At 41.8% G+C, this 17,406-nt stretch overlaps 1 protein-coding gene across 1 annotated transcript; it reads left to right on the forward strand.

Moving 5' to 3' along the window:
- Window positions 1-101: 101 nt before the first annotated feature.
- Window positions 102-15,284, forward strand: NECAP1 (NECAP endocytosis associated 1; the record flags this gene model as incomplete). The annotated part of the gene is given in 8 exon segments (NM_001134114.1): window positions 102-222; window positions 7,744-7,844; window positions 8,003-8,107; window positions 9,603-9,684; window positions 10,510-10,618; window positions 10,706-10,889; window positions 13,115-13,217; window positions 13,556-15,284. Coding segments are annotated over 8 exon segments (828 nt in total). The 3' UTR covers window positions 13,605-15,284.
- Between the last annotated feature and the right edge of the window lie 2,122 nt (window positions 15,285-17,406).

Below are 17,406 nucleotides of genomic sequence, written 5' to 3' on the forward strand. Positions count from 1 at the left end.
CTCAGAAACTAACTTGAACTCGCGCGGAAGTGACGCAACAGAAGTTGTCGCGGTTTGCATCTCCACCTCCCGTGCTCCGCCCCCGGTTTTACGTTTCGCCCCCGGCAGCGCGGACAGCGGAGCCAAGATGGCGGCCGAGTTGGAGTACGAGTCTGTGCTGTGTGTGAAGCCGGACGTCAGCGTCTACCGGATTCCTCCCCGGGCCTCCAACCGCGGTTACAGGTACTAACCCCGAGGCGCTGCCGCACACCCGTACTCTGTCGCAGATGACAGCTTCCTTCTCAGCTAGCACGCTGTCCGTCCCTGCCACTACTACCTCTGTATTGTCACCTTGCTAGCCTCCCTACCTGGGTTGTCATCTCCTTGACCTCCTGCTCCATCTCCACTCTGGACTGTTATCACCATATTTCTGCCTTTTTTTTTTTTTTTTTTTTTAAATTGCCACTCTGCGTTATCCACTCTGCCTCCCCCGTAACCCCCTGGGGCACCCATCTGCTCCCCATCATCCACTTTCAGTCGTGCCTGCTCCATCGCCAGTCCCCTTTCATTCGCTCTTCCCTGCGTCCTTCAGCTTATCATCCTCATCCTTTCTCACACACACATGCACATTTATGGGTAATCATGTTGCTTGCCACTCTGGATTATCTGATTTATTTTTTGTACTGTTGTCAATTTCGTCACCAACTGTCATCATCCACCATTCGGTTTTTCCTTCAGCAGTTTTACCAGTGAGCAAAGGTTATGATCATAAACTTTACAATGGTTGTTCATTCTGTTTCTTCTCATTGTATATATAGTATTTTCTGTCTTCCTTCCCTACCTCCCTTCTTAACCTCTCCTACACCTTTTCCCTCCAAAGTTGAGGCAGCATTTTTCTCTGTTGGGCCTAACTAACTACCTTGTAATCCAATGACTGTGAGGTTCTGAGGATGCTATAGGACATTATGTAGTTGAAAGACAGTTCACTGGGCTTCATGTTAAACAATATGAGTGTGAGCCCTTTCCAAGCCTCAATTTTCTCATCTGTAAAATAGAAAAAAAAAACCAAACCTGTTAGTGATGATACCTGCGCTCTTCTGATAATGTACTTAACAAGGGTTTTTGGGAGAGTAAAATTAAATCATATAATGGATGTGAAAGAATGTAGGAAATGCAATAAAGCAGTTACAAACACTATTTGTTTGTTCTTTGTTTTTTTTTTTTTTTTGAGATGGAGTCTCACTTTGTTGCCCAGGCTGGAGCGCAATGGCTCAATCTCAGCTCACTGCAACCTCCGCCTCCTGGGTTCAAGCGATTCTCCTGCTTCAGCTTCCTGAACAGTTGGGATTACAGGCATGCACCACCACACCTGGCTAATTTTTGTATTTTGAGTAGAGATGGGGTTTCACCAAGTTGGCCAGGCTGGTCTTGAACTCCTGACCTTGTGATCTGCCCACCTTGGCCTCCCATAGTACTGGGATTACAGGCGTGACACCATGCCCAGCCGTCGTTTTTTTTTTTTTTTTTTTTAGAGAGGCGGGGTCTCATTCTATCATCCAGGCTGGAGTGCAGTGGTGCAATCCTAGCCCACGGCATCTGTGTACTCCTGGGCACAAGGGATCCTCCTACCTCAGCCTCCCAAGTTGCTAGGGCTACAGGCATTGCCTCACCATGCCTGGCTAATTTTTAAATTTTTTTGTGTAGACAGGATCTTGATATATTTCCCAGGCTGGTCTCGAACTCCTGGCCTCAAGTGATTCTCCTGCCACAGCCTCCCAAAATGTTGAAATTACAGGTGTGGGCCACTGCACCTGGCCAAGATACTGTTCTTATTCTTCTCTCTGACCCACATCATCATTGTGATTTTTCCTCCTGGCATTTATCATTACCTTGGCTGAAAAGTTAACCTCTCCTTTTGTCTATTATTTTGCCCCTTACTGGAGTCTTATTCATCATGAATCAATATTTTTATGCTTGCTGACCTGTGCACTGGGCCCTGTGGGTTGCACCTTTGGCAAAGAGGTAGCAGTTGTGTTTTTAATAAGCTTTTAGTTGGACCCCAAACTGACCCTAAGTAGAAATCAACATGCTTTTGGATGGTAGTTACAGGTACTATATGAGTCAAACATCACCTTCTTTGGGAAGCCCTATGTGACCCTTCCATTCTGGTTTAGATATGCACCCTGTTGCTTCCATAGCACCTTTTTCTTTTTTCTTTTTCTTTTTTACTTTAAGTTCTGGGATACATGTGCAGAATGTGCAGGTTTGTTACATAGGTATACATGTGCCATGGTGGTTTGCTGCACCTGTCAACCTGTCATCCTCGCCCCTTCCCCGAGAGGCCCCAGTGTGTGTTGTTCCCCTCCCTGTGTCCATGCGTTCTCACTGTTCAACTCCCACTTGTGAGTGAGAACATGTGGTGTTTGGTTTTCTGTTCCTGCATAGCACTTTATTCTTGTCTCTATTCCAGGGCTCTTCATTTTGTATTGTAATGGATTACAATGGATTGTTTAGTCTCCTTTTTTCTCCAGACTAGACTGTGAACATCTTGAGACCTTTTTAACTTTATATTCCCAGGGGCTAGCACAGTATCTGGTACACTTTGGGCACCCTATAAATGTTGACTGAAAGAAGAAATCAGTAGATTACACAGAGAAACCTAATCACATAAATTGGCATTGATTGAACTGTTAAATAAGGTCAAATAGCTCATTACTTCCAACTTTAGGAGTTAAGACTCCTAAAGGATGTGATACATATTGAAGTGGGATTATATTCTTTTTCTTGAAGTTTTTTTTTTTTTTGAGATGGAGTCTCACTCTGTTGTCCAGGCTGGAGTGCAGTGGCGCAATCTCAGCTCGCCACAGCCTCTGCCTTCCCGGTTCAAGTGATTTTCCTGCCTCAGCCTCCCAAGTAGCTGGGACTACAGGCACGTGCCACCATGCCCTCTACTAAAAATTTTTGTATTTTTAGTAGAGACGGGGTTTCACTATGTTGGCCAGGCTGGTCTCAAACTCTTGACCTCGTGATCCGCCTGCCTTGGCCTCCCAAAGTGCTGGGATTACAGGCGTGAGTCACCACACCTGGCCTACTTCAAGCTTTTTAAAACACCTCCCCCTCACCCATCTGCATTCTCTATCTTCACTTCCTAGTTTTCCACAACCTTTATACTTACATCAGTTAACTGCACTGAGCCATTAAAGCAGTTTCTTAATTTTCCTCTTTTTCTTGTGATCCTTCTGTGTTTTCCATGCCTATTGGCATTTTTTATCCTCCAAGAGGCATGTTATCATCAATCACTTTTTTAGTACCGTACATGAAGAGAGCAGAATTAAGTTTGAATAACGATATTTATTTGCTGGGTTACCTTTGGCAAATCACCACTTTTGAATGTTAGTTTCTTCATTTGTAAAAATGACTATAACTATACTTACCTTGTAGGATCCTCTCGCTTAATCTTCTTTTTTTTTTTTTTTTTTTTTTGTTGAGACAGAGTCTCGCTGTCACCCAGGCTGGAATGCAATGGTGTGATCATGGCTCACTGCAATCTCTGCCTCCCAGATTCAAGCGATTCTCGTGTCTCAGCCTCCTGAGTAGTTGAGATTACAGATGTGCGCTGCCATGCTTGGCTAATTTTTTGTATTTTTAGTAGAGATGGGGTTTCACCATGTTGGCCAGGCTGGTCTTGAACTCCTGGCCTCAGGCAATCCACCCACCTCAACCTCCCAAAGTGCTGGGATTACAGGCATGAGCCACTGCGCCCGGCCCTCTCACTTAATTTTCACAAGAATGGGCATAATGCCTGGCACATAATAAATGCTTCATAAATGCTGGTTTTCTTTTTGTTTGTATAATCTTTCTTATTTACCAGAACCCACTTTATATTATAAGCAGGGTTTATTCTCTAGGCTGACATTAAAGGACAAACTGGGCTTTTTAGAAAGCAGGAGGAATTTTTCCTTTGAGTAACTGATAAGATTAAAGAGAATAATTGATTTTAATTCACCTAATGTAAGCTGTTCTTTCCCAGACTTTCACTGACCAGACTTCTAGACTATGAGAAGGAAAATTTGGGTTGACAAGAAACTTAACAGGCTGAGTGCGGTGGCTCATGTCTGTAATCCCAGGACTTTGGGAGGCCGAGGTGCACAGATCACTTAAGGTCAGGAGTTCCAGACCAGCCTGGCCAACATGGTGAAACCCCGTCTCTACAAAAATACAAAAAACTTAGCCAGCCGTGGTGGCGCACACCTGTAGTCCCAGCTACCTGGGAGGCTGAGGCAGGAGAATTGTTTGAACCTGGGAGGTGGAGGTTGCAGTGAGCTGAGATCATGCCACTGCTCTCCAGCCTAGGCGACAGAGCAGGACTCTGTCTCAAAACAAACAAAAAGGAAACTTACAAATGCTTAGAAAACAAGCTGGGTGCGGTCGCTCACTCCTGTAATCCCAGCACTTTGGGAGGCCAAGGCGGGCGGATTTCCTAAAGTCAGGAGTTTGAGACCAGCCTGGTCAACTTGGTGGAACCCCATCTTTGCTAAAAATACAAAAGAAATTAGCTGGGCATGGTGGCCTGTGCCTGTAATCTCAGCTACTCAGGAGGCTGAGGCAAGAGAATCGCTTGAACCTGGGAGGCGGAGGTTGCAGTGAGCCAAGATCGCGCCATTGCACTCCAGCCTGGGTGGAAGAGTGAGACTATTACACACACACACACACAAATAAATAAATGGTTAGAAAACAGTTTTCCAACCTATAAAACTATTTTTTTAAAAAAATATTCTTCACTACCCTCTTCCCTTAGCTAAATCAATATTAACCTCTATAATGCATTTCAGTGTAATGAAAGAATAATGGACTTTGAAGTTAGGCATTATTACTTACTGTGTTATCCTTTCCATCATTTAGAGAGAAAGAGAGGTATGACAGGCTTTTCATGCCTATTTCACGTAGCTACTATAAGGACATAATAAAATGTACATTTGGAATCTTACTGTGAATCATCATAGTGGTTTTTTATTAATACATATATAAAGTTTTATTACTAAGGTAAATGAAAATTTGTGAGGTGAGTTTAAAATATTGTCAGAGGACAAGCAAAATCAAGAGTTCTTTAGATTAGGTCTTGGAGTAGGAAAGGAACTAAGGCTCAAGGCTGAGGGAATCTGCTGCCATGAATATCCATTTACTTACAGAATTTGTTAAATATTGGACACTAGATACACAAGATAAATAAGGAACTCGTACAAGAAAAACACATTTAATAGGCTTGTTCCTAATTTTTTTTTTTTTTTTTTTAGAGACAGAGTCTCACCCTGTTGCTCAGGCTAGAGTGCAGTGGGGCGATCATAGCTCACTGCAACCTCAAATTCTTGGGCTCAAGCAGTCCTCCCGCCTCGGCCTCCCAAAGTGCTGGTTATAGGCGTGAGCACCCTGCCTGTCTGTTCCTAATATTTTTAATAGTCCATTTACATTGGCTCTTGGTGGCATGATTATAATAAGTAATGACTAATTAATATAATAGATGAGGAACTTTAGCGCTCTCTAATCTGGATCAGATTTAGGTACTTCAGGGTCTTTGAGGGCAGGGAATCAAGAGGGAAGAGAATGGGAAGGATTTATTTTACAGATCCTGTTCAAAACCTGTGCTAATTTTCCCTTTCATTTTCCTCCTTTCAGCTTTTTACCTCTCATCTTATTAAACTCATTCTTGTTCAGATATACCTTATGGTTGCTTTTCTAGTCTTTAAGTATTAGTCTTTGGTTTCTTAAAAGATGAATTATTAATAACTTTTACTTTGCTCATCTCTTTTCCATACTCCTGGCAAAACAAATCACAAATATAATGTTTTGTAAAATTCATCATAAATAATCTTAGTTGTTGTTCAAGTTGATTATAACACGTTTTATAAATTTCTGATGTTTTCATGGCCGTTTGTATCTCCAGCCCAGATGTCTTTCTTGAACTCGTCTCATATATTTTACTGCCTACTCTACATCTCTTGAAAATCTGCTAGACATCTCAAACTCAGCACATTTAAAACTGAATCCCTGATCCTTCTTCCTAGACGTGTTCCTTCTCATCTCAATAATTGGCAACTCCTTTGCTCAGGCTAAACACCTTGGAGTTGTCCTTGGCTTCTATTCCATATCTAATCCATTAGAAAATCCTGCTGCTTTTACCCTAAATATATCCAGAATCTAGCCGCTTCTGCTACCATTGTGACTTTTCTAGATTACTGCAGTAGTCTCTTAGCTAATCCCCCTGCTTCAGTCCTCTTATCCCTACAGCTTTTCTCCAGACAGCAGATGTAGTAATCTTTTTAGAATATAAGGGAGATCATGTCACACCTCTGCTTAAAATTTGTAATAGCTCTTTTTTCACTCAGAGTGAAAGCTGAAGTTGTTACTATGGCCCACAAGGCCGTGCATGATCTGGCCGTCTGTTGCCTCTGCCACCTTGTCTCTTATTCCGTTCTAACCACAGTGGCGGCCCTGCATGATCTGGCCGTCTGTTGCCTCTGCCACCTTGTCTCTTATTCCGTTCTAACCACAGTGGCGGCCCTGCATGATCTGGCCGTCTGTTACCTCTGCCACCTTGTCTCTTATTCTGTTCTAACCACAGTGGCTTCCTTGTTGTCTCTCAAACATGCCAGGTATGCCCCCACCTTAGCACCTTTGGGCTAGCTGTTCCTCGTGTCTCGAATGCTTTTCCCCCAGACGTCTGTATGGATAACTCTCTTGCTTCACATTTTAGCTCACATTTCACCTTAATGAGACCTACCCCAGCCACCCTCTTGAATGCTCCAACTTGTTCCTTCTCCCACTGTCTTCTCAATCTTCCTAATTTGCCTCGACATTTTCTTCTTACCTTAGAACTCACCACTTTCTAAGATACTAATTATGCTGTTTATTATGTTTCTTTTTTATTTTCTATCTTCTGTTAGGATGTAAGCCTCATGAGGGTTGGAATCTTTGTTTTGGTTGCTGTTGTATCCTAAGCATCTAGAACAGTGATGCCTCTGTCTTAATAAGTACTGTATAAATATTGTTTGAATTCAGTGAAAGATAGTATATTTACTGATTTGGGAGGGCTCCCATTACCTAGGATATTTAATTTAGTAGACTTTGTTGTTATCTGATTAGTAAAGCATGGTTATCTAGTATACCATCTATAGTTTGGAAATAGCATCGTTATGAGAAATTTTATTTATTTATTTATTTGAGACCAAGTCTCGTTCTGTCGCCCAGGCTGGAGAGCAGTGGCGCAATCTCGGCTCACTGCAGCCTCCACCTCCCAGGTTCAGTTGATTCTGCCTCAGCCTCCCAAGGGATTACAGGCGCACGCCACCATAACCAGCTAATTTTTGTATTTTTAGAAGATGGGGTTTCACCATGTTGGCCAGACTGGTCTCAAACTCCTGACCTCAAGTGATCCACCCACCTTGGCCTCCCAAAGTGCTGGGATTACAGGCTTGAGCCACCATGCTCGGCCAGAATTTTATTTTTTATTGCTTTTATTTGTGCTTTTACATCTTTTTAATGATACTTATTGGACTCCAAAGTCCTCAAGTAGTAGCATTGTCTTTTACTTGCTTTGGACTATATGTAACATGAGGCATCTAAATAGATCATGAATTATTCTTGTTGATTAATAGGTAGAAAGAATAGGCAATCCAGGACAGGGAAATAGAAATACAGTAAAAGATTCTGGGTAGGTGTTAGTAAATTAAGGACATGTGCCTGAGGCTTCCTCTTTTCCTCTCCTAGGGCATCTGACTGGAAATTAGACCAGCCTGATTGGACTGGTCGCCTCCGAATCACTTCAAAAGGGAAGACTGCCTATATCAAACTCGAGGATAAAGTTTCAGGTAATCTTTGCAGGTGACCCTCTAACATTAAGAATATTAATTTGGTGTGCTTTTATAAGTACCTTCAATTTGGGGACTGGAATGGAAATACTAGTTGTTAATTGGAATTCTGGATTTTGGCTTCCTTTACTCAAAAAAGTCTTTCTCTTATCTGTCAGGGGAGCTCTTTGCTCAGGCACCAGTAGAACAATATCCTGGTATTGCTGTGGAGACAGTGACAGATTCCAGCCGCTACTTTGTAATCCGGATCCAGGATGGTACTGGTAAGAGAACTGGGATTTTGAGTGGAACGCAGCCATGAAAAGTGTGTCTGATTGCATTTATCTTTCTTTGGTTTACTTCATTTTTTCTTCCCTTTCTCTAAAGTTGCTATAGTTGCTAAAGGAAAAGTATTAACGTGTTATTTGTAATAGATAAGCACAAGTTCAAGATGTGGTAATTCATATGTAGACTTAAATAAATCAAAAACACATAGCTAACAAATGAATTAACACATTTTGCACTTTAGGAGGCCGAGGTGGGTGGATCACCTGAGGTCAGGAGTTCGAGGCCAGCCTGACCAATATGATGAAACCCCGTCGCTACTGAAAATACAAAACTTAGCCAGGCGTGGTGGCAGGTGCCTGTAATCCCAGCTACTCAGGTGGCTGAGACAGGAGAATCGCTTGAATTGGGGAAGTGGAGGTTGCTGAGATCATGCCATTGCACTCCAGCCTGGGCAACAAGAGCGAAACTCCATCTCAAAAAAAAAAAAAAAAACCACACACTTCTTGCCTGTTTATTGTTTGTGGTAGTTTTTGGTGGGACTATCTTGAATCATCTTACGTGTGGGGCAGTTATTCTTACTCTTTTCTCCATGGTCTATAACAGAGGTTGGCAAACAGACAAATAATAAATATTTTAGGTTTTGCAGGTCAAGTGGCCTGTGTTGCAACTACTCAGTTTTGCTGTTGTAGTGTGAAAGCACTGTAGAAAATATGTAAACACATTGATATCACTGTGTTCCATGAAACTTTTTCTACAAAACCAAGCTATGGCAGGATAAAGCCCATGGGCTCTATGTAGTTTATCGACTCTTGGTCTATGAGAAGATGTTTCACATTCAGACTTTGTCTAGTTAGGGTGACTGTTATGTTTTCATTGGGCAAAATTTGCCGTAGAGCAGCAGTCCTCAACCTTTTTGGCACCAGGGACCCGTTTTGTGGAAGACAGTTTTCCACAGACCGGCATTAGGGGATGGTTTCAGGATGATTCAAGTGCATCACATTTATTGTACACTTTATTTCTATTATTATTACATTGTAATGTATAATGAAATAATTATACAACTCACTATAATGTAGAATCAGTGGGAGCCTTGAGCTTGTTTTCCCCCAACTAGACGGGGGTGATGGGAGACCCCCATCTGGGGGTGATGGGAGACCCCCATCTGGGGGTGATGGGAGACAGTGACAGATCATCAGGCATCAGATTCTCATAGGGAGCACATAACCTAGATCCCTCACATGTGCAGTTCACAGTAGGGGTCACACCCCTCTGAGAATCTAATGCTGCCACTGATCTGACAGGAGGCAGAGCTCAGGTGCTAATGCAAGTGTTGGGGAGCGGCTGTAAATACAATGAAGCTTTGCTCTCTTGTGTACAACTCACCTCCTGCTGCATGGCCTGGTTTCTCACAGGCCACAGACTGGTGCCGGGGGTTGGGGGCTCCTGCCATAGAGGATACTTCTTAGTTGAGTCTTCCTACCTTTTCCACAGGGCGCAGTGCTTTCATTGGCATTGGCTTCACAGATCGGGGAGATGCCTTCGACTTTAATGTCTCCTTGCAGGATCACTTCAAGTGAGTGAAGCTTGTCCTTAGTTACGAGGTCGAATGCTTGTAGGAATGCTGCTTCTCACGTGAATGGGCAGTATCTCTTTTCCTCCTGGTTTCTTTATTTCTTCAACTATTTCATTGTGAATATAAATCTCCTCATTCACTTTTGTTTCCTTGGGTCATCTTTGTATCTATTCTGTTTCCTTTCCTTATAGCCTGCAATATGTTTTAGATCCCTTGTGCAGTAGTTTGAAATGATGCTCTGTCGAATGTTGCCCCGTCTTTTAGGTGGTAGAGGGAGGCCTATGGTAACAGCAGGGCTTTATGTGGGGAGTTGTGTGCCACTCTTGTTACCTTATGTAGCTGACATGTTTTGTGACTTTTGCAACATTTCTTTAGTCCACTTGATTTTGGTGCAGCTGTGGTGACAGCACTATGCACACTGTGAGCTTCCTACCTCAAGAGCAAGCATATCTCTCCTTTCCTGCCTCAGGACTCTCTGAAGTTATAGAAGGCTAAGAGCAAGCTTTAACTTGGAGAGACTAAGAAACTAACACCCCCTCAGGAGCAGCCCTCAACTGTGGGGAATGGGAATTGGTGGCTAAATGCCATCCTTTTGGAAGAGGCAATTCTAATACGTATTCCTTGAGATTTCTCAGAGAGTCCCCAGTGGAATTGAACCCCAGTAGTTTTCTTTCTTGGCTTTTTTCCCTTTTGTTTCTCACTCTTTTTTATCTCTCACTGTGTTTTCTGGAATCTCATTTCATAAAAGTAAATACACCCAAATTTGTATGTCAGACTCTGCTTTCAGGAAATCTCAAACTAAGATAACTTGCTGTGTTCCCAAAGGTGGGTAAAGCAGGAATCTGAGATTTCCAAGGAATCTCAAGAAATGGATGCTCGTCCTAAGTTGGATCTGGGCTTCAAGGAAGGACAAACCATCAAGTTGAGTATCGGGGTGAGTATGGTTTTTAAAAATTTTGTTTTCCTGTGCTTCCATAAGCCTATGACATCTTTCTCTTGCTCTTCTTTTTTTCTTTTGTAGAACATTACAAACAAGAAAGGAGGTGCTTCCAAGCCCAGGACTGCAAGGGGTGGGGGCCTGAGCTTACTCCCACCCCCGCCAGGAGGCAAAGTCACTATTCCCCCACCATCCTCCTCAGTTGCCATCAGCAATCATGTCACCCCACCACCCATTCCGAAATCTAACCATGGAGGCAGTGATGCAGGTAAATCTAGTACTTCTAATTTTGAGAAATCCAATCTTATGTTTTAATTCAGTAACACCTGTTTGTCAAGGAGAGTTAATGTTTTTGCTATGAAATAGCTCATGGTACTGACAAGGTGATTCTGGCAGCTTCTAGCAAGGAATCAAAGCTTTTCTAGTGAACTAAGAGTCATAGTATCTCATAGGTTCTTTGGCAGACAATATTTGCTTATTAAAATGACAATTTCCTTCATTTTTTTCTTGGTTAGATGCTTATAAGCTTTTGAGTCAGATGGACCAAGATTTTGGTCATAGCTCTGCTACTTTATATTTGAATGTGCTTGGTAAACATTACTTAAGTTTTTTGAGTTTCAATTTCCTTATCTACAAACTGGAGATGTAAAACCACCCCAGCGGGGACCTTGGCTCATGCCTGTAATCCCAGCACTTTGGGAGGCTGAGGTGGGTGGATTGCTTAAGCTTAGGAGTTTGAGATCAGCCTGGGCAACACGATGAAACCCCATCTCTACAAAAAAAATACAAACATTAGTCGGACGTGGTGGTGCACGCCTGTAGACCCAGCTATTTGGGAGGCTGAGGTGGGAGGATGGCTTGAGTCTGGGAGGCTGCAGTGAACTATGATTGCACCACTGTACTCCAGCCTGGGCGACAGAGTGAGACCTTGTCTCATAAAAAACAAAGAAACAAACAAAAATAAATAAATAAATAGATAAAATAAAATAATTACCATCCCAAGGTCATGAGGGTTAAATGATTTTGACAGCACCTAGCATAGCACTTGGAACATAGTAGCCATTTAGTAAATGTTATTTCTTAAACCTTCCCATTTCTTCACAAGAGCAATTGGGAGAAAAGAAGATATCTAGGTTTGTCCATACGCTTCCATTCTTTCTTTCTGTTTGGTGGGAGAAAGAATAAATATAGCTGTATCTTCTCATTTGAAAAATGAGAGCATTGGAACTGAGAAAAGAATTCTTCTAAGATTAGAGAACTGTATCTTAGAATCTGAGAATTTTAACTTAATGTATTGGACAATGCAGATAATTTGTTGAATTGATTACTAAGGGTAAGCTTTCTCTTTCTGGAATTTTTGAGGTGAAAATATTATAGCCTGCTTCTTTTGGTAAGTGTTGCCAGAAGCCACTGGGGATAGTATCTAAGATTTTTTTTTAATTAAATTATTATTTTGAGATAATAGTAGATTAACATGCAGTTGTAAGAAATAATATGAAGAGATCCTGTTTACCCTTTTCCCAGTTTCCCTCAATTGGGAATATTTTGTGGAACTATTGTCAAGTATCACAAATGAAAAATTGATGTTGATACCACTTTCTCATCTTACTCAGCTTACACCATTTTACATGTTCTCATCTGTGTATATTTGTGTGGATCTGTATATTTAGTTCCATGCAGGATTTTTTGTTATTTTTTGAGATAGGGTCTCACACTGTTGCGCATGCTAGAGTACAGTGGTGCAGTCATAGCTCACTGCAGCCTCAAACTCCTGGGCTCAAGAAATCCTTCTGCGTCAGCCCCAAACATCTGGGACTGCAGGTGCACACTGCCACACCAAGCTAATTTTTAAATTTTTATAGCAACAGATTCTCAGTACATTGTCCAGGCTGGCCTCGAACTTCTGGGCTTCAGTGATCCTCCTGCCTTGGCCCCCTAAAATGCTGGGATTACAGGTGTGAGCCACTGCATCTGGCCAGTTCTTTGCAGTTTTGTCATGTGTAGGTTCATGGATCCACCATCATTTCAGGTTATAGAACAGTTTAATCACTGCAAAGATCCCCTGTGTCAACCTTACACAACCACACCCATCTCCCTCTCATCCTTTCTTCCCCCATTCCTAACGCTTGGCAGTCACCAGTCTGTTCTCCATCTTTATAATTTTGTCACTTCAGGAATGTTCTATGAAAGGAATCATACAGCATGTAACCTTTGGGACCAGCTTTTCCCACTCAGCATAATTCCCTTGAGATTCATTCAAGTTGTGTATATCAATAGTCTGTTTCTTTTTATTGCTGAGTAGTATTCCATGGTGTGGATATACCAGTGTGTGTAACTATTGCCCATGGAATGACATCTAGGTTGTTTACAGTTTTTGACCATTATGAATAAAGCTGCCGTGGCATTTGTGTACAGATTTTTTGTGCAATATAAATTCTCATCTCCAAGATTTTGATTATGTTTTTCTTTTTTCTTTTCTTACCTTGTGTTTAGATATCCTTTTAGATTTGGATTCTCCTGCTCCTGTCACGACACCAGCACCAACTCCAGTTTCTGCAAGCAATGACTTGTGGGGAGACTTCAGCACTGCATCCAGGTAATGGGCATAGTGAAACTAGCATACTCTCAATCAGGGTATAGGAGATATGTACACTCAATTGAAATCTTTGATCTGGAGAAGCAATGAATATGCAGGTCACATAGAGTCTTTTGGAGGAGTTCTAGTGAAGGAAATACAGTAGTGCTGGGAATGGGGGGACAAAAAAGCTGTAGGAGGAGGTTTGAGTGGGATATTTCAGGCCTTGGTAAGTAGAATTGCCATGAACTGTGGTTTTGGAAATTCTAGGCAGTGATTTCTTAGAAACTATTAAGTAAAGAATGGAGTTGTTATCCTAATATTATGTCTTTGGCTTTCTCTATTCTCCTGTCTTGCAGCTCTGTTCCAAACCAGGCACCACAGCCATCCAACTGGGTCCAGTTCTGAATGGCATTGGCAGGACATTAAGGACAGACTTGAGGAATAAAAATGACCTTGAGGGCACCAATCTGTGAGGGAAGTTAGGAACCCATTTCCTCCCCAGAATCAAAATGACTGGACAATCTTTTTCATAGCTTCTCCATCACATTCAAGCTGGTTTATGTCACTCCCCTGTGTTGTTACTTGTACAGCCAAGAAAGTATCTGTTAATCTCCTGCTTAGTACCAAGGTAGGGGACTAGTGAATCTTATCATAGTTTTGGCTGACTATGCAGGGCTCAAAAGGCCAGCGTCTGTTTGAGGGGGAATGACCTCTGACATCTGTAAAATTTGTCTCATCTTTTAAATTCTTTAACTTATTTCAAAATCATCTCATGACCCTCGTGTGCCTCTTTGTGAAGCCCTATTTAGCAATTTCAGGGGAGTCAAAAACCTTGCAACTTCCTTCTCCACTAACCCAGGACTAAAAATGGACAGGCTGACCTTAGTGTTTACAAATTCAGAATTTTGATAGGGGTAGATATGGAGAAAGACCTATTTCCTGGGTCTCTGCTGTGTAGTCTCCTTCAGGCTTATTGTACACAGTGAACATCCAGTGCTGGGTGCAGCTCCATCACCCTCTTGTGTGTTTACATGTCTCTTTCTATGATAAGAGGGTTGTGTTGGTGGCACCTCCACTACTCTTTTCTGTTTGTTGAATTTGAATTGTGTAACATCTTTGACCAGTGGGTGTTTCTGTAATGAAGGAGGTTCAAGAGGCTGTGCTTTCCAAGTGATAGTCTATAGGAATGTTTGATTTCTTGCAGCTCCATCTGGTTGCTGCATTTGAAGCATGGCATTAATTTGTATTTGCCCTGTTGTTTGACCTTAAGTTGAAGGGTTTAGAGTTTTTAACCTGATCTGTAGAGCAGAGAGGTTGAAAGCACTTAACTCTTGTTTAGTATCCTCATTGCCTTGCTGCCTGGGTATCTGGCCCCTTTTCATAAACATTTCTTTTCAGTTCATGTAGTTCTTTAATAGAAAGCTGCTATTATGTATATTGTCATTTGTGAAGGAAGTTGGAGAGTCACAGATTTACTGTGACAGGTTTTGCCCAAGTCTTTGATACCTGTCACCCAGGGTATCTTAAAAGCAAGTTGTTCTCCCACTACTTTCCTTTCCCTCTGCCCTGCCATTCCTTTTACAATGCTGTGAAAAAAGTTCTGCTTCTTAGGTGAATGGGTACTTTCTATTTTGTTTCTAAATGAGCAATTTTGAGGATGAAATGGGAAGATATCATTTCTTCCTTTTTGCACCTATTGGGTATGTACACTCTGGCTGAAGGGAGTCCTTATGTTTAGTTTCAAAATATATTACTTTCCTGGATTCCCTTCTTAACGTTTTCTGACTTTGGGTCCATTTTCTTTTCATTGCCTCCTTTTCCAGGCAGCTCTATTCTTGCAGAGCCATGGCAGGACATATTAAAATTCCAGTAGAAAACACTAAAAGGAAAGTCTGTAGAATCACTAGTGACTAAATACTGGGAACCTATTTTCTCAATCTTCCTCCATGTTGTGTTCTTTGTATTCTCAAGATGATAATATATTATGTATTTGAATTCCTGAAAAATGGAAAATGTTTAAGATATATGTATATAAAGCATATGCTGTATTGGTGCAATAATGGTAATTAAAAATATGAAAAAGTGTCTCTTTTATCTTTTAATTTGCTTATTTGATTACTTTTTAAATTTAATTGACCAAATATAAGTAGACCAGTAGGTAATAAAGGATATTTATATCACTCTTTATTAAGAAATAAGGCTTTTAAGAAGTTGAGACTAGCCTTCTGTGCTCATGGTTCTAAAATGACAGAGCACTCTGTGTAATCAATGAATATTCATTATTTATTTTCTGGTACAGTTAATTTAATTTGCTTCAAGTTAGCTTCATGATCTAGGCCACCTCTTATATCTTAACTGTAATCAGCAGAAATGAAAGGGATCAGTATAAGAGAAATAACTAAGGTCAGAACCACAGACTTTGGAAACCGGAAAGATCTTGGGAGTTCTTGTTCAGTGATTGTCACAGGAGATAAATTAGCTAGATTTGGTGGTTTACTCCTGTAATTCCAGCACTTTGAGAGGCTAAGGTGGGAAGATTGGTTGAAGCCAGTTCAAGACCAGCCTGGGCAGTACAGCAAGATCATCTCTACAAAAAATCTAAAAATTAGCTGGGCATGGCAGCATGTGCCTGTAGTCCTAGCTACTTGGGAGGCTGAGGTGAGAGGGTCACTTGAGCCTGGGAGGACAAGGCTGCAGTGAGCTGTGATTGTACCATGGTACTCTAGCCTGGGTGATAAAATGAGACTCTCTCAAAAGAAAAAACAAAACAAAAAAAAAACATGAATCAAGGCTGGGCATGGTGGCTTATACCTATAATGCTAGCACTTTGGGAGGCTGAGGCGGGTGGATCACCGGAAGTCAGGAGTTCGAGACCAGCCTGGCCAACATGGTGAAACCCTGTCACTACTACAAATACAAAAATTAGCTGGGCGTAGTGGTGGGTGCCTGTGATCCCAGCTACTCTGGAGGCTGAGGCAGGAGAATCACTTGAACTTGGGAGGCAGAGGTTGCAGTGGGCTAAGATTGCACCACTGCACTCCAGCCTGGGTGACAGTGAGACTCCATCTCCAAAAAAAAAAACCCTCCAAAAACCCCCCGAAAACTGTAAAACTATAGCTACAGTAATTTGTTAGTGGATATACAGTATAAAAATATGAAAATTGGTATCAAAAACAAAATGTGGCTGGGTGTGGTGGCTCACGCCTGTAATCCTAGCACTTTGGGAGGCTGAGGCGGGAGTATTGCTTGAGACCAGGAGTTCAAGATGAACCTGGCCAACATAGTAAGACCCTGTCTCAAACAAAACAAAAAATATATATGGGAGGGAAAGTTAAAGTGCAGAGTTTTTGTATGTGATTTAAATTATCAGCTTAAAATAAACTGTTGAAAAGTGTTATGTAAACCTCATGGTAACCACAAAGCAAAAACCTATAGTAGATACACAAAAGATAAAGAGAACAATCGAAGGACTATAGAAAATCATCAAATAACAAAGGAATAGAGCAAGAGAGGAAGAAAGGAACAAAGGGCCCACAAAACAATCAAAAAACAATTTGAACAATGGCAATAGTAAGTCCTTACCTATTAATGATTATTTTGAATGCAAAATGGATTACATTCTCCAATCAAAAGACAGAGTGGCTAAATGAATTAAAAAAACAAGACTCAACTGTATTCTGCCTACAAGAGCATCACTTCACCTTTAAGGACACATAGAGACTGAAATGGAGGCATGGAGAAAGATATTTCATGCAAAAGAGAGCAGGGGTAGCTATATTACTATATAGTCCCTCCTTATCTGAGGTGTTGTTTTCTATGCTTTCAGTTACCTGCAGTCAACCATGCTTTGGAAATACTAAGTGGAAAATTTCAAAAATTATTCATAAGTTTAAAAGTGGCACACTGGGGGCCGGGCATGGTGGCTCACCCCTGTAATCCCAGCACTTTGGGAGTCCGAGGCAGGTGGATCATGAGTTCAGGAGATCGAGACCATCCTGGCTAACATGGTGAAACCCCGTCTCTACTAAAAAATAGAAAAAATTAGCCAGGCGTGGTGGCGGGCACCTGTAGTCCCAGCTACTCGGGAGGCTGAGGCAGAATGGCGTGAAGCTGGGAGGTGGAGCTTGCAGTGAGCCGAGATTGCGCCACTTCACTCCAGCCTGGGCGACAGAGCGAGACTCCGTCTCAAAAAAAAAAAAAAAAAAAA

The sequence above is a fragment of the Pongo abelii genome, chromosome 10 (assembly GCF_028885655.2).
Source record: "Pongo abelii isolate AG06213 chromosome 10, NHGRI_mPonAbe1-v2.0_pri, whole genome shotgun sequence".
NCBI classification, from domain to species: Eukaryota; Metazoa; Chordata; class Mammalia; order Primates; family Hominidae; genus Pongo; species Pongo abelii.